Consider the following 26,106-nt stretch of genomic DNA (forward strand, 5'->3'; position numbering starts at 1 on the left):
AAATAAATTAACTGCTGATTAAGATTTCCAAGTCAAAATTTATTATTGATCCGTTCTGTGACAAAGAGAATCTGGGCTACCTTTAATCAATAGAATCCTCCAACAATGTCCATTTCAGCTTCTATTGTCCACTATCCATGAACAATTTCATTGAAGGTAAAAGGAAAAAAAAAAGTTATCCAGAATTCAAGCAACTGGAAACCTCAAGCAATGAGCAAAATAATTGAGGGAAATAAACGAAATAAATAAATAAGAAAAAAATAAAAATGTAAATAAAAGTTTAAATTTGTAAAAGTAAATGTTCTCTGAAGCAACACATAAACTTTTGGTGAAGATGAGAGCAAATATTCAGCCAGTGGAGTGTCTTGGTTGTGCTTTGCTCGTAACAGCTGTTTGAATAAAGTTGTGTTTGAATAAAATGGCGTCGCCCAGGATGAAGAGCGGGTTGATGTCGCTCGCCGTTGGGGTGATACTCTCCTTATCCCTGCTTAGTATATTATTAAGTATATTAGTAAGGCTTTATCCATAAACTTGGGGGAGGGGAGATCATTATGATCTTATTGTTCACCTTTTGGGCATCTCCATAGAAGGGGAGGAACCTGCAGGTGCAGTGATGGTTAAATGTTTTCAAACAATGTGAATAAAAAATAAAGTAAAATGCTTTAGGTTTATATATTCATGCAAGTGAAGTTTGTACAGTGGAGTATTTTTGTCTTTTAAAATGATGCACGTGTATTAGTTAGGGAATGTAAGAGTAAATCTCAAGCAACTAGAAATCTCGCTTATCTGGTGTCTACCAATCTCCATAGGTGACAGTTTTATGGGAATTGACGTGTGTGTGAAGAAAACCATCAGTGCTCCAACAATACCTGGTCACTCAACAGGTGGAAGTTTTACTTTAGTTATATCGAGCACTCCTTATTTTAAGGAAGTTTGTAAATGTGCTAGAACAGTTCAGAGAAAGTTTACTAGACTAACACTTAACTTCTTGTGAGAAAAAGCTAGACAGACTAGGGCTACATCCACTGGAGTTTAGAAGTGTAAGGGATTCTCCAAAATCCTTTCAGTTGATTGAATAAAACCTTTTTTTTAAATGATACAACCTCCTTTGAAGAAGACCGCAGAGCCCACCTCACTGACAAAAGGCAAAGGAGGAAAAACCCAACACCCAACCCCAACCAACCAATTTTCCCCTGCAACCGCTGCAACCGTGTCTGCCTGTCCCGCATCGGACTTGTCAGCCACAAACGAGCCTGCAGCTGACGTGGACTTTTTACCCCCTCCATAAATCTTCGTCCGCGAAGCCAAGCCAAAGAAGAAGAAAGAAAAGAAGACAACACAGTAGAAGGCCATTCTGGCCCATGACACCCGTGCCATCCAATTATACCCTAACCTACCAACCCCAAGTGTTTTGAAGGGTGGAAGCAAAACAAAGCACCCAGGGAAAGCCCACATGGGTCATGGGGAGAGGGTACAAATTCCTTGCATATTGTGCCAGATTCGAACCCCGCTTGCTGGCACTGGAACAGCATTGTGTTCACCGTTACACTAACTGTGTTGCCAATCGTGTGCTTGCACTTGTCACTCATTGAAGATGATGTGTGTTGCACTTCTAGATAGATGGACTCCACTTTGAAACTGAAGGAGGATCAAAGATTAGATGGTGATAGATGGGGAGGTTCCTTGCAAAAACTTTCCCTCAAGTTGACTTCAAACTAAGTGGCAACTTGTGCTTTACTACGCAACGGTAAACTGAAGGTTCCTGTATGCTTCAACAGCATGGTACTAAAGTGCTACCAAACTGATTCCCAAACACTTTCTAAACCAATTGGCATGCAGAGGAGCCAATGTTAGCACCGTCTCCCAGGTCAATGTCACAGCATCCAGGTTCTGATTGCAACTTCTGGAGAAAGGCCACATCATACAAATGCTGTGCAGTAAATTTTTGAAACAAATTTCTACTCTGAGTTCTATTACAGTAAGAGATTTCCAGGAAGACAAAGAAAATGCTTCAAGGATGTTCCAAAGACCTCCTCCAATAATTAGAATATCCCCACTGAATTGCTGGCCTATTACTGATCTAAATTGAGAAGATGGTGAGCACCTTGATTCTCTGTGACTGGAGCATGTGATGGTCATCCACAAACAGCAGAAGAGACGTACAATGTTCTAGTAAAAACACAATGCTGGAGAAACTCAGCAAGTCAAGCAGGGTCCTTTATACACCAAAGGTAAAAATACAGGCTTGAGCCTTTCATCAAGGTATGGAAAAATGTCGGCAGGTGTCCAAACAAAAGAGTAGAGGGGAGGTGAGGTTGCAAAGGCAGGAGGTGATAGTGGAGAAGGGAGGGAGGGGTCAGCAGCGATCAAAGGGAGGAGGGATGGCTAGGTGAATAGAGGGGGAAGGGAGGGAGGAGAACTGGAAAGGGGAAGGGAAGGGGGAGAGCAGGTTAGCAGAAACTGTCAAAGTTAATGTCATCTGGCTGGAGAGTACCCAGACAGAAATTCAGGTGTTGTTCCTCCAATTTGCAGGTGGTCTTGGTGGGATAGAACATAAGGCCATGGACAGACATGTGAGTTTGGGAGTGCGGCACAGAACTGAAATGGTTGGCTACTATGTTACCGGTGCAGATGCAACGAAGGTGGTCAGTGAAGTGATCTCCCAATCTGCGCCCAGTTGTACAATGTTGTAGACTCATCCACTTTCCCCATCAAGTACCATCTGCCCCACCGATGGAAAGTTTGTGCATCTGCATTGGACATCAACTGGAGTGGAAGCAGGGCCTCCTTAATGTTCAGTGAACATTTACTTCTCAGTTCTTCTTTTTCATTGTTGCATTTGTGGTTATATACATTTTTTCTGTTGTATTTGGTGCATCGTATATACCTGTTTGTCCACAGCAAGTAAGAATTTGTGCATTGCTCAGTCCAAGATTCCGCCCTGCTCCAGCTCCCTCAACAGCCCCTAAGGCTAGAGCTGGATGAGGTCCTCACCCTGGATGAGACATATAAGGCAATCGAACAACTGAAAAGTGGCAAAGCAGCAGGTATGGATGGAATCCCCCCAGAGGTCTGGAAGGCTGGCGGCAAAACTCTGCATGCCAAACTGCATGAGTTTTTCAAGCTTTGTTGGGACCAAGGAAAACTGCCTCAGGATCTTCGTGATGCCACCATCATCACCCTGTACAAAAACAAAGGCGAGAAATCAGACTGCTCAAACTACAGGGGAATCACGCTGCTCTCCATTGCAGGCAAAATCTTCGCTAGGATTCTACTAAATAGAATAATACCTAGTGTCGCCGAGAATATACTCCCAGAATCACAGTGCGGCTTTCGCGCAAACAGAGGAACTACTGACATGGTCTTTGCCCTCAGACAGCTCAAAGAAAAGTGCAGAGAACAAAACAAAGGACTCTACATCACCTTTGTTGACCTCACCAAAGCCTTCGACACCGTGAGCAGGAAAGGGCTTTGGCAAATACTAGAGCGCATCGGATGTCCCCCAAAGTTCCTCAACATGATTATCCAACTGCACGAAAACCAACAAGGTCAGATCAGATACAGCAATGAGCTCTCTATACCCTTCTCCATTAACAATGGCGTGAAGCAAGGCTGTGTTCTCGCACCAACCCTTTTCAATCTTCTTCAGCATGATGCTGAACCAAGCCGTGAAAGACCCCAACAATGAAGACGCTGTTTACATCCGGTACCGCACGGATGGTAGTCTCTTCAATCTGAGGCGCCTGCAAGCTCACACCAAGACACAAGAGAAACTTGTCCATGAACTACTCTTTGCAGACGATGCCGCTTTAGTTGCCCATTCAGAGCCAGCTCTTCAGCGCTTGACGTCCTGCTTTGAGGAAACTGCCAAAATGTTTGGCCTGGAAGTCAGCCTGAAGTAAACTGAGGTCCTCCATCAGCCAGCTCCCCACCATGACTACCAGCCCCCCCCACATCTCCATCGGGCACACAAAACTAAAAACGGTCAACCAGTTTACCTATCTCGGCTGCACCATTTCATCAGATGCAAGGATCGACAATGAGATAGACAACAGACTCGCCAAGGCAAATAGCGCCTTTGGAAGACTACACAAAAGAGTCTGGAAAAACAACCAACTGAAAAACCTCACAAAGATAAGCGTATACAGAGCCGTTGTCATACCCACACTCCTGTTCGGCTCCGAATCATGGGTCCTCTACCGGCATCACCTACGGCTCCTAGAACGCTTCCACCAGCGTTGTCTCCGCTCCATCCTCAACATCCATTGGAGCGCTTTCATCCGTAACGTCGAAGTACTCGAGATGGCAGAGGTCGACAGCATCGAGTCCACGCTGCTGAAGATCCAGCTGCGCTGGGTGGGTCACGTCTCCAGAATGGAGGACCATCGCCTTCCCAAGATCGTGTTATATGGCGAGCTCTCCACTGGCCACCGTGACAGAGGTGCACCAAAGAAAAGGTACAAGGACTGCCTAAAGAAATCTGTTGGTGCCTGCCACATTGACCACCGCCAGTGGGCTGATATCGCCTCAAACCGTGCATCTTGGCGCCTCACAGTTTGGCGGGCAGCAACCTCCTTTGAAGAAGACCGCAGAGCCCACCTCACTGACAAAAGGCAAAGGAGGAAAAATTCAACACCCAACCCCAACCAACCAATTTTCCCCTGCAGCCGCTGCAACCATGTCTGCCTGTCCCGCATTGGACTTGTCAGCCACAAACGAGCCTGCAGCTGACGTGGACTTTTACCCCCTCCATAAATCTTCGTCCGCGAAGCCAAGCCAAAGAAAGAAGATGTGACAATGAACTCTCATTGAATATTGAACATCAATTTATATTTGAATGAAAGTAGAGTATAGAATATTTTGAGTGTGGTGTAAAAATATTTCATAGGACAATGTGGTTGGGTGGGGGATGGTGTTATGTCCTGAGAAGGCCTGGGTCATTATAATTTGCCATATTTCTTTTCTGCATTGCCTAATTTTCTTTTGTTAATAATTTGGAAACAATCCCGCTCTGAATTTCTGGTGTCTTTGCAATGTATTTTCACTAGGCAAGCAAGTTGAGATCTGTTCCTTTGACCAAACTTTTTAGTCACAGATCAGAATTAGGGAATTGTTAGAGAAAGAGATCATTCAGACCATCAAATCTCTTGTCAGTTTCTGGTAGAGAAATCTAGGCAGTCCCTTAGTCCCATTCTTTCCCCATCACATGTCCATCCAGTTACCTAACATCTGCTCTGTGACTTGATATCAGTTTTTGTTTGAAAATACAAAACACCTTGAGAGGATTTTTAATCTTTTTTAATTTAGCATCCATAACAGGCCATTTTGACCCACAAGCCGCCCAATTACACCCAAATATCCTACAACCCCCAGTTCATTTCGAATGGTGGGAGGAAACTGGAGCACCCAAAGGAAAGCCATGCAGACACAGGGAGAACATACAAACTCCTTACAGAGAACAACGGATTTGAACACCAATCCTGATTGCTGGCACTGTTACAGTGTTGTACTGCCACACTAACTGTGTACATTAAAATTGCCTGATAAATAGAAGTTTCTTTTTGATTTCAAATCTTATCTTGACAAGTTAAAGTCTTACATAAGGTTCCTTGGACCTAAATCTAGTCAGGACTATATACTTCTTCAGCCTTGCATGTTCCATGCATTAGATCAGTGGGATTCTTGGCTCTGAGTTTGCACAACACTGTTACAGCACTAGTGACCAGAGTTCAAATCCCGCGTCCTCTGTAAGGAGTTGTACGTTCTCCTTGTGTCTGTGTGGGTTATTCCCACCCTTCAAAATGTACTGGGTTGCAGGTCAATTGGGTGGCACGCACTCGAGGGCTGAAAAGATCTGTTCCCATGGTGTATGTCTAAATTTTTTTTAAATTAAAATATTTACGAAGTAAGAAGCTTTTCAAAAACAACCAATAATTTGCTATTTTTGAAGCTTTCTCATGCAAAAGAGCCCAACAAAAATAAAGATAATTGCTAAATTGTTGGTTGGGTCACGTTCTAATGATGGTAAAGCTGTTATTATTCACTGCAATTACAACGGGGAATTGAGAGCAACTTCCGTTTTCTACACTGCTGCAGCTTCAAGTGCAACACACTGCCATACATTTCCTTACTACCCGACGCAGGTCACTGGATTCTTGGGAGCTATTTTCCTTGAGGTCAGTAACAAGAGTCATTGCATTATTAAAGTACAGATTCCAGACCTATATTTGAAATTACTTACACTTACCTTCAGTAGATATTGTATTAATGGAATCAAGGAAAAAAAAATGCAAAAGCAGTGCACTGGACAGATATTCTCAATCACTGCCTCCAGTTCAACTGCTTCACAAGCCCTTATTGCTATCTGTTGCCTTGAAATGTTTATTGTTAAAGCAACTTAGAGAAACTCAAAAATGTAGAAGGTTACAACAGGATATAGACAGGGTGCAGGGTTGGGCAGAGGAATGGCAGATAGAGTTCAATTTGGATAAGTGTGAAGAGATGCATTTTTGAGGTCGAACTTGAAGAAGGTAGAGTAAATACTTAATGGTGGGATTCTTAATAATGTGGAAGAACAGAAGGACCTCGAGATTGAAATCCATAGATCTCTTAAGGTGGCCATGTAGATTGATAGGATAGTTAAGAAGGCTTATGGAAAGCTGGCCTTCAGTGGTAGGGGGATTGAGTTCAAGAATTGTGAGGTAATGTTGCAGCTCTATAAATCTTTGGTTAGGCCACACTTGGAATGTTGTGTTCATTCTGGCCACTTCATCACAGGAAGGATGTGGAAGCTTTAGAGAGGTTGCAGAGATTTGCCATGATGTTGCCTGCCATGGAGAATGCATCTTATAAGGTAAGATTAATTTTTCTTTTTGGAGTGAAGAAGGAAGAGAGGTGACTTAATTGAGGTCAATAAGATTATGAGAGCGAACAGCCAGCACTTTTTTCCCAGGGGGACAATAGCAAATATTAGAGGACATCTGTTTAAGGTGAGTGAAGGAGTTTAAGGGAGATGTCAGAGGTAAGTCCTTTTTTTTTAAGAGTAGTTGGTGTCTGGAATGCATTCGCCAGGGGAGGTCGTGGAGGAAGGTACAATAGAAACATTTCAAAGACTCTTGGACAGGCACATGATGCAAAAAAAAGAGGTCTATGGGAGTGGGGTAGGGAAGTTTTAGATTGTTGAGAGGTTTACAACATAGTGGGCTGAAGGCCCTGACTGTGCTGTGGTGTTCTATGTTCTTAAACTCCTTACAAGTGAATGCACACTACTAATTTATTGTTATATTTTTCCAGATTACCTGGTGCGACATCCCTCCCAGCTGATGAAATTAAGATACTTTTTCTTTTGCCAAGTGCCGTGGCTTCCTGAATTTGCTCTGACAATAAATGATTTCAAGGTGAGCAGTGATTCAGATGCAGGATAATTGGTTTGAAGAGTCATTAAGGTATATTATGTGCTTCACTGAACTATTTCAATATAAGGCATAACAGCACGACAGCGCATTAACATTCAATATCCTGAGGCAACTCTCTGTCTTCACACAAGTGTACACATACACATTCACATACACACACACATATAAATATAAATACACATGCACACGTGTGTGTGATATACACACATATATACACATTACATACACAGACACACACATCTCCTGTCTTTTTTTTGCCCTCCAGATTTCCTTTTTTACCTTACTTCTCAGTTCCAGAAACTCCTCCAGGTAGGCTCATTTTCAAGGCATAAGTTTGATCTTGCCCTTCTGTTGTCTGTGACTGGGTGATGGCTTGTTGCCGGTCTAGCCCCTAGACCTGCACAAGCCTGAGGCATCATGTTAGGTAGAACAGCCCTCCCACTGTTCTCTCCCCCAAATTGCATCAAGTGACTGAAGAGAAGAATCGGGCACGAAGGGGCAAGGGACTGAATGACTAAGGGGAGATTGGGAATGTTGTCCAGTTGACACAGGTGATTGGCACAGGTAATTAGACAGGTGATATGATGCATGATTGAAAAATTGGCAGTGAGAGGGGTGTTGAGATCTGAGGAAGTGCATTAGAAGGGGACAAAGATGTGCCCAGGTCGGATGAACCCCAGTCACTGGCACTGTGAAGTAGTGGCTCTTCTAGCTAAGCCACAAGCCGTTGTTAGGCAGTTTCATAAACACTACACATCAATGCACTTAAACCTATCTTATGTTTGCAGGTGCTGAAATACTTATTCACAAGTCAGAGCACAGGCATTAGGACAAAGGAGTGCAGGATGACTGCAGATGAGATTGAAGCCTACCTGTACATCTTTTCCCAGCCTGGAGCCTTCTCTGGACCACTCAGCCACTTCAGGAATATCGTCAGGTATAATGTGGTAAACGGGGTTAGGGAAAGCAGAGCCTGTGCAAAATTTGAATGTAGATGTGACTCAAAAATTTCTTTAATTATCTATGTAATCACATGTTTGGTGTCGGCGACGTGTTCATGTTCTTCTTCCAGAGGTGGTGAATCTCTGGACATCTCTACTGGATCAAGGGGGGGGTGGGGGGGGGATATTTAAACTTCTGAACGATGATGGAGAACTGGCAGGAAAGAGAAGATGAGGGCTGGGGCAAATAATATTGAATGATGGTGCAGGTTTCGGGGCAAGGAGGGTGTCTCCTGCTCCTATTTTGTGATATTTACGAGTTCAAATACATTAGCAAATATATGAGAGACATCCTAGTTTGGCACAATTTGCTGCTTCAAGGCAGCAGCAGAAAGTCTGACCTCATTTGGCCTCCTTTACATTGATTTTTTTAAAGTATTAACATGAACTATCATCTTTGGCATCATGTTGTCTCTATCAGAATTTGAACAGTGCTAAACTTTTGTCTGATAATAATTACCATGTCACATTTTGTGGGAGATTTTGCTACCTTAAAAGTGATTCATAAATTTTTCCCCCAAGGTTGAAGAGTACTAGAAATTCATACTCCTTAAACCTCTACAGTTGGAGCACAATGGAGATTGAAATTATAAAGTTCCCCTTATCAGATATTTGGGCAGCGCCTACTTCAGATAGAAAAGAGGGTCTGATTGAAATGTATTGAATGTTGAGGGTTCTTGACAGGGTGGATATGGAAAAAACGTTTCCTGTTGTGGGAGATGCCAGTTTTAGGGGGATCTCTGTTTGAAAATAAACTGTTCAAAAGTTCAAAGTCCACAGTTATTATCAGAGTACATGCATGACATCACATTCATTTGCCTGGAAGCTAGACAGAATTTCTAATTACTGGTAACTGTAAGTGGTACTCAAGAAGAAAGAAATGTAAAACTGAAGAAAGACATATAAACAAACTGATTGTGCAAATGCAGAAATAAATGTTCAGTAATAAACATATAGCAAAGTAAGAGAGAATGTGAAAATTGTTGGTCTGCCAGAAGATATTGAAGGCAATGAACCTGTAAATTTTTTTCCAAAAGTAGATACCTGAAATTTTGGGAATGGAAAATTTTCCAAATGGTTTGGAGATTGACAGAGTACACAGAGCTCCAAGGAAAAATCCGTATCCAGGACAACCGCCACGCTCTGTCTTGATTAAATGCTTACGTTATCAGGACAGAGAAATGATTTTAAGAATGTCTGTCCAGAGAGCAAGAGAACAACAAGGTCATTTAATAATTCAGAATAACAGAGTGTTTTTCTTATGCTGATTTGAGAAATGAAATTGTCAAGAGAAGAAAAGAATTCAACCCAGCCAAATCAGTTTTGTGGAATAAAGGTTATAAATTCAAATATCGCTATCCGGCCGTTTTGAAAGTTTTTTTACGGTCAACATCAATTTCAGTTCTTTTCCAATGAATTTGAAGTGTTGGAATTTGCTAATTCACTACCTAATAGTAAGCAAAATTGTGAATTTATGTCTGTATTCCAAAAAGAACGGGATCAAGAAAAGATGAGAGAGGAGAGTTCGTCTGGGGGGCTATTGACTGAAGTTCAAGTTGAAACTGGGGAAGAGCAGGCTGATTTGGATCCTGCAGAAGCGCGTCTTACCTGATTGACTTATGATATTCTGTTTGGGGGGGCGGATTCTCTTTTGTTTCCTCCGAAGCTTCGTGCCGCTAGTGGTGAGGGCCACTTCTCGTTAAATAAGGGAGTTAGTGCTGACCTAATCGACACTTTTGGATTTTTTTTCCTCTTCTTCTTTTTCTTATTTTTATTATTATTTGGGGTTTCCTACTTTCTTTCTGGGAGATGTTGAATTTTGCGGATGGGCTGTGGAGTGGAGGCCTCTTGGTGCGGAGACAGAAGCTCCATATTTTTTAAAGATCTATTAATATGTCAAAACAAAGTTTGAATTATGTAACTTTTCATGTGAATGGGCTCAATAACCCAAATAAAAGGAAGAGAGTTTTAGCTCATCTTAAGAAATTGAAGACAGATATTGCTTTTTTGCAATAAACCCACTTAACAGAGAAAGAACACAAAAAATTGAAAAGAAAATGGGTGGGCCAGGTATTTGTATCATCGCTTAATTCTAAAGCCCGAGGTGTAGCCATTTTAATTAGTAAAAATCTATCATTCAAGTTGCAATCGATAACTACAGATCCCTTCAGAAGATTTGTAATGATAAATTGTCAAATTTATTCAGAATCTTGGATTTTTATGAATATTTGTGTCCCAAATGTTGATGATGATAAATTTATGTCTGATGTTTTCCTTCATCTAGCACAAATTGATGGGAATATATTAGTTGGTGGAGATTTAAATTGTTGCTTAGATCCAATTTTAGACAAACCTACAAAATCTGTCACTAAAACTAAAATGGCAAAAAAACTTATCAATATTGATGCAAGAATCGAACCTGGTTGATATTAGGAGATGAATCCTAAAGAAAGAGACTATTCATTTCATTCTTATCGATTTGATTCATGTTCTAGAATTTAAATTTTTCTTAATTTCAGCTCATTTGCAAGGAAGGATTGAAAACGTACAATATAAACCTAGAATTATATCTGATCATTCTCCATTATTGATGTCATGTTCAAATATGGAAGAAAATGATTCTATATATAGATGGAGATTCAATCTGTCGTTGCTAAGAAATTCAGTATTTTGTGATTTTATATGAAATCAAATACACATATATTTGGAGACTAATCTTAACTCAGTTGATAATAAGTTTACTATATGAGATGCATTAAAAGCTTATTTAAGGGGACAGATTATAAATTTTTCAGCTAAGATTAAAAGGAAGTATTTACAGGAAGTAAAGGATTTAGTGAAGGAAATTGCTCAAATGGAAAAAAAAACAGAAAAGCCATCAGAGAGAGATAGAATAAAATTGGAAAATAAGAAGATGCAATATAATTCAATTCAGACTTACAGAAGGGAAAGATTGATTGACAGAACTAAACAAAAGTTGGGAGAGAGAGCTCATAAAGTATTGGCTTGGCAGTTAAAAGCAGAACAAACATCAAGGACTATTATTGCAGTTAAAAGGAACTCTAAGATTACTTATAAACCACAAGACATAAATGACTCTTTTAAAGAGTATTGTACAAAACTATTCATCAGAGACAATAAACAATGTAGATAAGATTGAGGATTTTTTTATCTAAGTTGCAATTACCAACTTTAAAAAGCCAAGCCCGTAATAATTTAGATTCTTCATTTACTTTGAAAGAAATTATCAATGCATTGAATTCAATGCTGAATGTAAAATCTCCAAGTAGATTTTCTTGATGGTGGGGAGAGTTTTGCCTGTGATGTACAGGGCTGTGTCCATTATCCTTTGCAGGCCTTTATGCTCAGAAGTATTGATGCCCCCAATACCAGTCCATTATTCAGCCGTTAGCACATTTTCCAGTATAAACCTGGACATTTGCCAGGGTGTCTGATGTCATACTGAACCTCTGCAAACACTTGAGGGCGCTGATATGCTCACTTCATGATGTCTTTAGTATGATGAGTCCAAGAAAAATCCTCTGAAGCAGTGATTCCCAGGAATTTAAATCTTCTCACCCTCTCCACTTCTGATCCTCCACTGATCACTGGATCATACACTTCTGGTTTTCCTTTCCTAAAATCTATAATCCGCTCCTTGGTCTTGGTGACATTGAGTGTGAAGTTGTACACCATTGTATAACATTTGGCCAAGTTTTCAATCTCTCTTCTACATGCTGACTCATTTCTCCTTTTTATACAGCCCACCAATGTGATATTGTCAGCAAATTTGTAGATGGTGTTGCCGTCGTTCTGTGCCATTTCGTAGGTGTAGAGCAGGGGGTTAAGTACGTAGCCCTGTGGTGATGAAGATTATGGAGATGTTCTTGACAATCTGCACTGATTGGGGTCTGGAGGTGAGGAAATCTCAGATCTAATTGCACAGTGAGGTTTTATAACCATATAACCATATACAGCACAGAACAGGCCAGTTTGGCCCTACTAGTCCATGCCGGAACAAATCCCCACCCTCCAAGTCCCACTGACCAGCACCTGGGCCATACCCCTCCAATCCTCTCCCCTCCATGTAATTATCCAGTCTTTCCTTAAATGTAAATAACATCCTTGCTTCAACCACCTCTGCCGGAAGCTTATTCCACATCCCAACCACCCTTTGCGTGAAGAAATTTCCCCTCATGTTCCCCTTATAATTTTCCCCCTGCAATCTCAAACCATGGCCTCTGGTTTGAATATCCCCCACTCTTAATTGAAAAAGCCTATCCACGTTGACTCTCTCTGTCCCTTTTAAAATCTTGAACACCTCCATCAAATCCCCCCTCAATCTTCTATTCTCCAGACAAAAAAGCCCCAGGCTGCTCAACCTTTCTCTTTAACTCAAACCCTGACATCCTGTCAACATTCTCGTGAACCTTCTCTGAACTCTCTCTATTTTGTTTTTATCCTTCCTATAATTTGGTGACCAAAACCCCAAGACCCAGATCTTGGGGTTTGCTGATTAATTTTGAGGGGGATGATGATGTATCGAACTGCAGTCAATAAAGAGCATCCTGATGTATGAGGGCATTCCAGGGTTTTGTGATGGCATCTGCAGTAGGCAAATTAGAATGGATCTGTCACTGCTCAGATAGGAGCTGATATGCTCCAACATCATCCTCTCAAAACTCTTCATCACTGTGGATGTGAGTGCCTCCAGTTGAGAGTCTTTTAGGCAGGTTGCCACACTCTTCTTGGGCATTGGGACAAATGAAGCCTGTTTGAAACAGATAGGTGTCCCTCCCTGTCAGAGTGAGATGTTGAAGATATCTATGAGTACATTGACAAGTTGGCCAGCACAGGTTTTCAGTACTTAGCCAGGTACACCTTCCAGACCAGATGCTTTCCTTGGATTTAATCTGAATACTCTTGACAGCAGAGGATCATCGGGGGCATGGGGTGGCGAAGTGGTCTTCCTTGATCTGGTGGTCAAATCGGATATAGAAAGCATTGAGTTCATCTGGGAGTGAAGCTTTGCTGTCTCTTACTACACCAGATTTGGTTTTTCAGCAGGTTATATTATTTAGACCCTGCCACAGCTATCGGGAATCCTTTATTGTTCCAGCAAGGGGACATGCCCGTTGGCCCAAAATGCCCATGCTTACCAAGTTGGCATTATGGGCTGATCCCATTTGTCTGCATTTGGCCCATATTCTTGAAAATCCAACATATCCATATTTCTGTTGAACTATCTTTTAAACATCAAAATTGCCAATTAATCGAACAAGAGTTTATGTGGCCGCAGGAGTTCTGAAGGCAAATCCACAGACACTCAGTGTCTCTGAAGAGTTTCTCTTTTGCTTCTCTTTCTGCTGCTGTTAGGGGGTGCCGGGCAATGCTCGTGGTAGCTCTTTGTTTGTCTTAACACATACAAATGTTGAAGAATATCAAGCATATTATATCTTTAATGTATTTTTATGTGACAGGAAAAGGAACTTTTGAACCTTTAAAACTTTCATAGGCACCTCATTCCTTAAATTAAAAGGTTACCCTTAGATTTCTCTTAAATCTCTCCCCTATTAAACCTATGCTCTCAAGTTCTAGAATCACCTACTCTGGGAAAATGACTGTGACCATTCACTTTATCCATTCACCTCATAATATAATATACCTCCATAAGTTACCTACCTGGGAATAAACATAGAACCTTATAGCATAATACAGGCCATACAGCCACAATGTTGGCCCGAGCTATGAAACCTTACTCCATAACATGGAGTGTAAATACTCTATATTTTCTCTACCTCTCACCCATAATGCTCTATTTTCCTTGCATCAATTTGCCTAAGAGTCTTTTGAACATCCCTGTTGTACCAGCCTCCACCATCACTGCTTCTCTTCCTGCTGCTGATATCCCCACACTCTGTGTAAAAGATTCACCTCTGACGTCTCCCTAAACTTTCCTCTACTCACCTGAAACAGATTTACTCTGATATTTGCAATTGTTGGCCTGGAAAAATATGTTGGCTCTCCACTCTATCTAAGCCCCTTATAGAATATTAACTCATTTTAACTCAGCTTTCATCCTTCATCACTCCACAGAGAAAAGCCTGAACTTTGTCAACCTTGCTTCATAAGACACGTTCTCCAATCCAGGCAACATCGAGGTAAATCTCCCCTGCACTCTTTCCTGTACTGAGATGACTAGAACTGAAACCAACACATGTTCTAGTCTTTAAAAAATTGGGAAGGGAAAATTGGATGAAGTGTTTGTGGATGAGCCGTCATTGTTTTATGAGATTATGGAGAGGGACAGGCTTAACCATGTTAAAATTCAGAATTGGGGCAAGGTCAACTTTTAAAGTATAAGAATTGCTCAAATTAATTAGAACAGGTTGTTTGAAGGAAGAGGAACATAAGGAAAATGCCTTGCAGGCAGCATCAGATTTGAACTCCATTCTCGATCACTGCATCAGCATTGCGCTAACTGCTACACTAATCTTGCCACTCTCCCATGGAAAAAATATTTTGGCTATGCATCTCGTAACCTTCCAGACTCCTTCACTCCAGGAAAACAACCCCACTCTATCCAACCTCTCTCCATAACTAAAAAGATTAGGCAATGATAAGTAGATATTCTGCCTGGCCCACGGGGAAAAATAATCTCAGGTTGTATGGGATGTCATCTATGCACTCTGACAATAAATATGTCTGTTTCCTAAATCACCCAGCACTCCTCTACTGGTTTACCTCCAATGGCTCTCAGTTTAGCAAAGCTTAGACTTTTAAAATTCTTATCTCTATTTTGAAATCCCTCCAAGGGCGCTTCTCTTTCTCTGTAATCTCCCCTACACCTACAACCCCTCAAGATACCTTAAATCTCTAAATCTGTTTGAGCATTCCCAGTCCAGGCTCTGTTTTTGAATTCCTTCGCCGAGCCTTTGCATCTCTCCAATCTCTATAGTGTCCTCCTTTGATGAAACTTTCATGCCCTGATATCTCTATGTATAGCTTGGTGTCGCTCTTACTCTTTGTGGCTTGGCTTCGCGGAAAAAGATTTATGGAGGGGTATATCCGCGTCTGCTGCAGGCTCGTTGCTTGGTGTGAACTCTTGTTTAATAACATTCCAGCCAAAGTCCTTTGTTGTAATTAATGTGCTGAGGATGCTATATAAATACAATTTGTTGTGGCAAATGTGTTGTCCTTGGCTTTTGGCCAACATATCCCAATTGCCTATAAGCCAGTGCCTTTCCCTCCCCGGGTAGGAATAGCAAACACCAGAGGACATTTCTCCCAAGTAAGGGGGAGCGAAGTTTAGGGAAGACATCAGGGATAGGTTTTTTACGCAGAGAGTTGTGGTGCCTGGAATGCCTTGCCAGAGGTGGTGGTGGAGGCTGAAACCTTGTAGACAAGTACGAGGTGCTGCATTTCAGAAAAAAATAACCAAAATAGAACATATGCAGTTAAGGGGAGGGCACTAAGGTACGCAGAGGAACAGAGGGACCTGGGGGGTTATGGTACAGAGTTCATTGAAGGTGGATTCCCATGTAGGCATATGGTATGCTGGCCTTTAGGAGATTCTTGGACGGGCACATGGATATAAGAAAAATAGAGGGTTATGAGGAAGGAAGGATTTAATTCTTTTAGTAGAGATATATAGGTCAGTACAACATCCAGGGTTGAAGGGCCTGTACTGTGCCATAGTGTGCTATGTTCGATGCCTATGTTCTTGTGAGTTTCAATTCTCCTTCATTTCAAGGAGAAGAAAATATTCATACTGCTCGTGGTAAATTAATAAGATAAAGCTAAAAACAAAAAGCATAGCTAAGAAACATTTGAGAAACTGCTTTCCAGGAGGAGCATATGGTCATCTTAAAAAAAATGATGAGGTATCGGAAGTTCCCAAGGAGGTGTTGCAATCAGCTGCGGCTCAGAAAATACATAGGCTCGCTGTGAAATCACACAGCATTGTATTGCAAGTGAATATTATAGAAATTCATACTTAAATGTGTTGGCTAGTCCTCTATCCATTCCGACATGTTGCCTCCAACACCACTGGCTCTCATCTTGTCACTTAATCTTTGATGAGGCATCTTGTTGAAAACTTAACATAACATAACATAACAATTACAGCACGGAAACAGGCCATTAGGCCCTTCTAGTCCGCACCGAACCAAACACCCCTTTCTAGTCCCACCTCCCTCCACAATGCCCATAACCCTCCATCTTCTTCTCATCCATATATCTGTCCAACCTTTTCTTAAATAATACAATTGACTCCGCCGCCACTATTTCTCCTGGAAGATGATTCCACACAGCTACCACTCTCTGAGTAAAGAAGTTCCCCCTCATGTTACCTCTAAACCTCTGCCCCTTAATTCTTAACTCATGTCCTCTTGTTTTAATCTTTCCTCCTCTTAACGGAAATAGTCTATCCACATCCATTCTGTCTATCCCTTTCATAATCTTAAATACTTCTATCAAATCCCCTCTCAACCTTCTACGCTCCAAAGAATAAAGACCCAATCTGTCCAATCTCTCCCTATATTCCAGATGCTTAAACCCAGGCAACATTCTGGTAAACCTTCTCTGCACTCTCTCCACTCTGTTTATATCCTTCCGATAATTAGGCGACCAGAACTGCACACAGAACTCCAAATTAGGCCGCACCAACATCTTATACAATCTCAACATCACCTCCCAACTCCTATATTCCATGCAATGATTGATAAAGGCCAGCATACTAAATGCCTTCTTCACCACCCTATTCACGTGAGTTTCTACCTTCAGGGAACGATGTACCGTCACTCCTAAATCTTTCTGCTCTTCTGTATTCCTCAATGCTCTCCCATTTACCACGTATGTCCTATTCTGATTCTTCTTACCAAAATGAAGCACCTCACACTTATCAGCATTAAATTCCATCTGCCATTTTTCAGCCCACTTTTCTAAGCAGCCCAAATCCCTCTGCAATCCTTGAAAACCTTCTTCATTATCCACTATTCCACCTATCTTAGTATCGTCTGCTGTTTACTGTTGCCGTTCCTCTCCCCTACCCACCCAGCTCACCCTTCCTCATCCCATTTACTGTGGTCAAGATGACCTCAGAACATTCTCATAGCTCATCAGATTTATGATAGTGGACTATCCAAATCAGCCTGCTCTTCCCCAGTTTCAACTTGAACTTCAGTCGATAGCCCCCCCCCCCCCCCCCCCCAGACGAACTCTCCTCTCTCATCCTTTCTTATCCCGTTCTTTTTGGAATACAGACGTAAATTCACAATTTTGCTTAATATTAGGTAGTGAATTAGCAAGGCACTTCCCCTTCATGCCTCTGATTCCAGATGAGTTTGGAGAGGTTTGGTATGATACCAGAAACCCTGGAAAATTTCTGCAGATGTGTGGTGGAAAGTGTGCTGAGTAGCTGCATTGTGGTCTGGGATAGGGACCCCTGAGTGCACATACATGACAATACATGAGATTCTTTTTTCTGTGGGTTAGACAGAATTACCACTTATTGGTCGTGTAAAAATATATATACAGTGTATACATGTAAACCAATAAAGAATTGTAAACAGATAATAAGGAAAGTTCAGTCACTAGGGATTAATAGAGAGATAGAGACATGGGTTCAGAGATGGCTGGAAGATGGACAGCAGAGAGTCATGGTGGACAACTGTCTGTCAGGTTGGAAGCCTGTGACAAGCAGGGTGCCTCAGGGATCGGTGTTTATCATTTATATTAATGATTTGGAGGAGGATGTAGTTAACTGGGTAAGCAAATATGCAGATGATACGAAAATAGGGGGAGTGGTGGATAGTGAGGAAGGTTTTCTTGGATTACAGAAGGATTTGGTTGGTTTGGAAGAGTGGGTTGAAAGATGACAGATGGAATTTAATGTAGACAAGTACGAGGTGCTGCATTTCAGAAAAAAATAACCAAAATAGAACATATGCAGTTAAGGGGAGGGCACTAAGGTACGCAGAGGAACAGAGGGACCTGGGGGGTTATGGTACAGAGTTCATTGAAGGTGGATTCCCATGTAGGCATATGGTATGCTGGCCTTCATAAATCATAGTATGGAGTATAGGAGCTGGGAAGTGATGCTACAGCTGTTTAAGGCATTGGTGAGGCCAGGTTTAGAGTATTGTATTCAGTTCTGGTCTCCAAATTATAAAAAGGATATAGATGAGGTAGAGAAGGTGCAGAGAAGATTTACAAGGATGTTGCCTGGCTTACAGCATCTAGAGTATGGAGAAAGGTTAAGGAGACTGGGTCTTTATTCATTGGAACGTAGAAGGCTGAGAGGAGATTTGATAGAGGTTTTTAAAATTATGAAGGGAATAGATAGACTAGACATAAATAGACTCTTTCCCCTGAGGGCAGGGGAGGTTGGAACAAGAGGGCATGAGTTAAGAGTAAGGGGGAAAAACTTTAGGAGAAATGTTAGAGGATGCTTTTTCACTCAGAGAGTAGTGGCAGAATGGAATGATCTTCCAGAGGAGATAGTTGCGGCAGGGTCCCTTCAGTCATTTAAGAGAAGGTTAGATATGTATATGGATGTGAGGGGATTGGAGGGTTATGGGCGGAGAGCGGAAGGGGAAGCTGTTCAAGTGAACCGGACCGGACTCGAAGGACCAACATGGCCTGTTTCCACGCTGTAAATGGTTATATGGTTATATAACGAATGTAAACTGACTGTGCAATACAGAGAGAGAGAAAAAATTAATCAATGAAGTGCAAAATAAGAGTCCCTGATTGAGTTTTTTGTTGAAAAATCTGATGGTGGAGGGGTAGCAGCTGTTCCTGAATTTGGTGGTGCGTCTTGTGGCACAAATACCTCTTTCCTGATGGGAGCAGCGAGAACAGAGTGTGTGCTGAGTGGTGTGGATCCTTGATGATTGCTGCTGCTCTCTGACGATAGTGGGAAGGGTTTAGCCTGTGATTTTCTGGGCTGTGTCCACTACCATTTGCAGGGATTTACACTCAAGAGTATTGGTGTTATGAGAGATTATGTTGTGTTTGTATTGTACATAAGATACGTTTTTGGGAGATAAATTAGGGCAGATTTTTTAGTGTAGGACACATACAAACACTTCAAAACAGATCTCCTTTAAAATACTGGAGCTCTGCTCAAGCCAGACAGGGTGGCTCCTGGGGGCCTTGGCAAAAACTTTGGGGAGTGCCCAAGATAGACAATGAATTGTCATTTTGAAAAGCAACAGATGAAAGAGATCAGAGGAGTAGTTCAAAGCCATAGGCTGTCTGGGAGCGCAGCTTGCTGTTCTAAAAGGATCTTGTGGTTTTTACAAGCAGAGAGAGTTGAAAAGTTTTTCTCTGAGAGAGAGAGAGAGATATCAGTTCTGCAGTCAGCAGCAGCAGCTGGGACTGGAACAGGACAAGCTGGCAAGCTTGTGGAAAAACCCCAATTTGAAGACGGGTTTTGAGTGCTTAGTTCAGCCTGGTCAAAGCCCTTGTGTCCATTCAAGAGGAGACGACTGGCTATGTAATGTTTCACTTAAAATAAGGGAAACAAAAAGGAACTCTGTGGTGACCTGAAAGAAAGAGGTTATCATCTGGAAAGCCCTGAGGGGGCAAGTTTCTTCAGAAAGACACTGATGTGACTGATTAAAAGGGATCAGTTTGTGTCCAACAACAACAAATCTCTCTCTGAAAACCGACAAGAATCTTTTTGAGTGGTAACCATTTGCCTTTCAAGCACCAGAGCCTGGTGAATTTCATAAATATCAAATTCTTTGTACAGTATAAGAATTGCCTGCAGCCCGTGAACTTGAAGAAATGAGAAGTGAGATTGGACTGTGAATCAAATAACTTTTCTAAACTTACAAACACATTACATATACGTGCACTTAGAATTAGAAGGGGGTTAAGTTAGGTTAGTTAAGTTAATAGTGATAAGGTAAAGTATGATCATGTTTTCCTGTTTAAAGATAATTAAAAGCAAATTTTGTTTAAGTAACCATTTGTCTTTGAGAATACCTATTGCTGCTGGGTTTTGGGGTCCTCTGGGCTCATAACAGTGTCCCTATCCAGGACCTTGAGGCAACTGGTCAGCACACTTTCCACCATTCTACTATAGAAATTTGCCAGGGTTTCTGGTGTCATACCAAACCTCCACAAACTCCTGAGGAAGTAGAGGCATTGACGTGCTTTCTTCATGATGCCATGAGTGTGTTGGGTCCAGGAAACATCCTCCAAGATAGTGACACCCAAGAATATAAACGTGCTCACCCTCTCCACTTCTGATCCCCCAATGATCACTGGATTGTATACCTCTGGCTTTCCCTTTCTGAAGTCAACCATCAGTTCCTTAGTTTGGTGGCATTAATTGCAAGATTGTTGTTGATGCACCATTCAGGCAAATTTTCAATCTCCCTCCTGTGTGCTGACTCATCACCTTTCTTTATACAACCCAACATCAGCAAATTTTAGACGGTGTTATTGTCGTATCAAGCTACACAGTCGTAGGTGTAAAGCGAGTAGAGCAGGGGGTTAAGAACGCAGCTCTATGGTGCTCCGCTACTGATAGAGATTGTGGAGGGGATGTTCTTACCAATCCTCACTTATTGTGGTCTGGAGGTGAGGAAATCCATGTTCCAATTACACAGGTCTTGGAGTTTTCTGATCAGATTTGAGGGGATGATGGCATACAGATTCTGCTTGACTGGATTAAGATTTTTCAATGTCCTGCTATTACTTCTTTCATAATTGGTCCCAACATTTTTCCAACAAGGCTAATTGATCTCTAGTTCCTCACATCTTGCCTTCTTCCCTGTATTGCACTTATCTAGATCTGAAGGATTTGTAGAGAATTATATCTAATGAATCCACTATCTTGGTAACCACTTCTTTCAGATCCTTTGGAGCAAGCTATCCTGGCCAAGAGACATTAGCGAATGGTTTGCCAAATATTATTTCTCTAGTGATGGTGTAAGAGATTAGAGTTGGAGAGTCAGGAGTGGCAGTTATGTACAAGAATATGTGGTTGATTTAAACACAGCAATTAGGGTTTATATTCAAGTCTTTTGGGATGCAGTGTTCATCAGAGGGACTAATAAATAAGCAGAGCTTGCAGGATAGGGAAAGCAGTTTCACATGAACCAAACATTTAATAGCGGGTGGAGAATAGGAGCGAGGTCAAGGGACAGTTTGGGACAGCGTAGTCTGGGGGGAAACAAAGCAACAAAAAGACTGGCCTGAAGTGGAGGCACGAGGTACTTTGGAGCTGTAGTAGATGGCTTTTGTGAAGGGGAAGTTTTAGGACTGAATTCAGTTGTGACTTGAGAATTACTGACCAGGAAAAGCAATGAGGTCACAGGGAAAAGAATAAAATGTGTTATGTGGGACAGAGGCAGTAACGATATAGAGCTCATCCAATTCTGGATGTCAGGCAAAAGGTCTACAACAGTACATGAAGCAAGTTCAAGTTCACAATAATCTGATTGTACAGATACAACCAGACGAAACAGCATCTCTCCAGGCCATCATCACACGCAAAACACACAATTCACAATGCAAAATCAGATAAATAAATATACGGATAATTGGGATGATTGTCATGGAGACAGGATACTGTTTATTAATCTCACAGCCTGTGGGAAGAAGCTATTCTTCTGCCTGGTAGCTTTGATCTTGATGCTCCTGTACCTCCTGCTTGATGGTAGTGGGTTGAAGATCCTGTGCGCTGGATGGAAAGGTCTTCTATAATTCCTTGAGCCATCTTTAGACAGTGGTCGCAGTAAATGCCATCTTTAGAGGAAAGGGAGACCCCAATGATCCTCTCTGCTGTTTTAATGATCCTCCGTAAAGACTACGAGTCAAGAGAGTTAAAACGCAGCAAGGTTGTGGCATCCATCCCAGAGGAAGTTTTAACAGTTCTATGGTGCGCAAGATAGGATCATGGATCAGGGTGAGTGGGTGAATGAATGAATGATTTATTATCATATGCATTAAGTACAATGTCCAGGTGCAATATAAGTCTTACTTGCTGAAGCTTCATGGTTCCATAGAGCACACTAACAACAACTTAAGTACAATTAATGCATAAGCTGTCATGAAAAGAAAAAAATAATAAATATAAAAGGAAGAGAGAAAAAAATAAAATAGAAAAGAATGAAAATGCTCGGCAGGTCAGGCAGTATCCATGGAGAGCAATATTTACTTAGAGGTCAATCATCAAAATCTTTTACTGTTGGACGTTTTGAGGGTTTTTGTAAATGACATAAGAAAAACTCAATATTCCCAAGGGATTCTGGGATCCTCCCAATCGCCCGACATGTGGTGTTTTTCTCTTTTCTCCTGTATCTGTTGGGATCCATGTTTTTTCAATGTGACCAAGGAACAATTATACAGGGCATTTAAGAGACCTCCTAGACAAGCACATGGATGGACGAAAAATGGAGGATTCCAGGGTGGGGAGGGGTTAGTAATTTTTTTTAATATATGGGCTGGCACAACATCAAGGGTCAGTGCTGCATTGTTCTATGTTAAAAGGCACTGATTCAGGATTGATTTTCAATTCAACAAATAAACCAGTCAACATGCAGTCTCTGGGAGTGACATTTTACATTCACTATTTCTTTTTCCACCGATGCTGCCCTAATCCACTGTTTACGCAGCATTTTTCTGTTTTTAATTAACGTTGTATATTGTTTTTTTGCTTCACTCTTAATTCAATTTGTACCTTCCAAAAACATTTCAAAATATTGTTGATAGAAATGAAGAATTGCACCAAAGATCATTTTATTTTGTACTCAGCTGCTTCTGCTGAGTTGTAATGCTCATGTCGTCACTGAGTCAAACATTAGAGACTTGTACACACATATCTAACCTGACACTGCATGCAATAGGGTCCCCTATTCATAATATCACATGGGTGAGAGACTAACCTGTTATCCCCAATAGTCTCTCAAGATACTATTTCAGAGAAGAATGGATCATCTATCTGGTCAATATTTATCTATCAGGGAATGTGAGTGCCACATGCTATCTACTCTTTATCATACTGTAATCTGTGGGAGCTTACTGTACCAACAGTGACCATGCTTCTTAGCTATGTAATTGGCTGTAAACCTTGTGGGTCATCCTGAATTCAGAACAAAACAAAAGCAGCAAATTCTAGAAATACCCAGCAGGTCAGGCCAGACTGAGGGAAGAGAATGTTCTGAAAGAATTTCCGACCTGAAATGTGGACACTGTTTCCATTCCCAGAACGGTAGTGGGACCTTCCAGCATTTTCTAGCACGATGCTATTAGAGTGATTTGGATTTGAATCCCATGCTATCTGTAAGGAACTTGTACGTCCTCCCAGTGTCTGCGTGGATTTGCTCTGGCTCCTCCAGTTTCCCCCACTCTTCAAAATGTACTGAGATTGTAGGTTAATTGGGGTATTTGGGTGGCACAGGCTTGTGGGCCAGAAGGGCCTGTTACCTTGCTGTATGTCTACATTTAAAATTTAAAATTTCTGTTTTTTTTGGTTTTGATGTCCAGCTTCTGCAATTTTTATTTTTATTTTCTCTGCATAAATGCAGATATTTCTTTCATTCCCTGTGCATTATCTAATTAATCTGAGAAGATATTAAACAAGAAAATTTGCAGATGCTGGAGAAATTCTCCAACACTTTTATGTACGAGATGGTTTGGTCCCTGTGCTATTTATTTTATCGACAAATATGATGTCAACCAAATAAACTTTCTGAGTTGATCTTATTCATCTCGTTTGTTTTTAATTATGGGGAGCAGAACATCACTGCTTTATGTTTTATAATCTCAGTTCATGGTGATGGAAATAGAATTCACTTTAATCACTATAATGTCCTTCCAATGTTAATTTAATGTAAATTGTTTCAAATCCAAAACAATTTAAGGTTCGCAACAGGAGATTGTGGGTTTATCGTGGGTTTTTTTTTTGAAGGGGCATCTCCAAATATGTTTTTCATCTATGTCAACAATCAGGGTGATATTGTGGGAAATTGGATCAGAAAATGTGGTGATCTACGCAGTAAACAGAATGGAACTGAGGCGTGCAATTGAACAAAGGGATCTTTGTCCCCGTTTAGCTCCACCTCTTGCACATGCTCTTGATCCGCTGTGAAGTCAGCAAGTTCCAAACAGATGGTTATACAAGGAAAATTCATTTTTTCTCTTTCACATTTGCATATTATAAGGTAACTCCTCATTCAATGGTTGTACTCACTTTGGACCCAAAAAATAGATGAAATTTTATGGATTGATCTGCAGGATGCCTTTTGTCAGGAGCTCTTGTCATGTAAAATCTTAACCTCCGTTACATGAAGTGCGTCTGAACTTTAGAGAAATTTCACCCAAGCACTTGCTCCTATTTCTAGTCACCACAGCAGAAGTCTGTGAAGCTCATTGACTGGTATCTGTGCATTAAACCAGATCCTTAATGCTGATGATGGGCACCCATCTCCACCCCTTCCTGGCCATTTGAATCCAAAAGGCAGCCATGCAGGAAAAGATACAGAACTGGGAAAATATCATAACAGAATACAAAAGGGAATACAGAAATGCTGGAGGAACTCAGCTGGTCTCTCAGCATCCATAGGAGGTAAAGATATGTTACCAACATTTCGAGAAGATGTCTTTACCTCCAATGGATGCTGAGAGACCAGCTGAGTTTTTCCAGCATTTCTCTTTTTACTCCAATTATAGTGTCTGCAGACTTTTGTGTTTCACTACAAAGGGGAGTAGAACTGGATCATTATTTACTTAATGGTAGGTTAAAGGTAGAAGAACGAATTCCTTTGTTCCCTGTGTGTTTAAGTTCTTTCAAACAATGATTACCTTTATTTTACAGTAGCCTGCCCTTGAATCAGAATGAGGTGGTGTCACCCACCCTGTTGCTGTGGGGAGAAAAAGAAGAATTCCTGGAATTCAGAATGGCTGAGCTCTCGAAGTCCTACGTGAGGAATTGTTTCAGACTCAACGTTGTGCCTGAAGCCAGTCATTGGCTTCAGCAGGACCGACCCCAGCTGGTCAACCATTTGATCTGGGATTTTCTGAAGGAAGTCAACCAGTAAAACTTACCGTCACTGAAGTAGGGCACGAAAATTTTGCGTCAGTTCAAGTGTCAAAAGTAAATGTTTTTCTGTGCCGTTTAACTGTCGCCAGTTCTTTTTCCACGTGCCGTCTAAAATCTTTGGTGCGGAATGAAAGTCTGCTTGTGAGGTCCGTACTTTAGTTGATGCACTATTTACTTGTAATGCTGAGCAGTATCCATTTAAAGCTGGGTGTCCCCCCAAAAATAAGCCTATATACTTATTCAGATTCCCAGTGACCTGATTTCTGTGTATTTAGACTGGCCGAGGGGATCAAACAGGTTCGGCCGTCCGCTTAAGGGGGTCATAAACAAGATGTGCGAATCTTGAGCTGTCTTCGTAGTGGTGCTGACAGTCAGAGCAGAGGTACGAAGAAGACACAAAGGGGAAAGAGCTTTAACTCAAAGAGATCCTACAACTTTTAAGACAGCATCCAAGCATATATATTCCTGAATCTTCGGACCTGGATACACCAGCCTTAAAACTCGTAAATAAGAAGCAGTGATGTCACCAGGTAAACGAGTGGTACATGCTCTTTACTTTGTGGTGCCTTCCACTAGATTCTTCCTAAGGAAATAAATTAAGAGTGCCATTTGTGAAAATATAAATGGGGAT

The 26,106-nt window shown here is 41.4% G+C and overlaps 1 protein-coding gene across 1 annotated transcript in view; it reads left to right on the plus strand.

Moving 5' to 3' along the window:
* Window positions 1-25,473, plus strand: part of ephx4 (epoxide hydrolase 4) — a 55,892-nt gene extending 30,419 nt beyond the window's left edge. Inside the window, exons 5-7 of the mRNA XM_069936366.1 lie at window positions 7,294-7,397; window positions 8,204-8,352; window positions 25,251-25,473. Of these exons, the coding sequence (XP_069792467.1) occupies window positions 7,294-7,397; window positions 8,204-8,352; window positions 25,251-25,473 (476 nt within the window). The remainder of the gene's footprint in view (window positions 1-7,293; window positions 7,398-8,203; window positions 8,353-25,250) is intronic.
* Window positions 25,474-26,106: the final 633 nt, after the last annotated feature.

This window comes from Narcine bancroftii, chromosome 5, assembly GCF_036971445.1.
Source record: "Narcine bancroftii isolate sNarBan1 chromosome 5, sNarBan1.hap1, whole genome shotgun sequence".
In the NCBI taxonomy this organism is placed as follows: Eukaryota; Metazoa; Chordata; class Chondrichthyes; order Torpediniformes; family Narcinidae; genus Narcine; species Narcine bancroftii.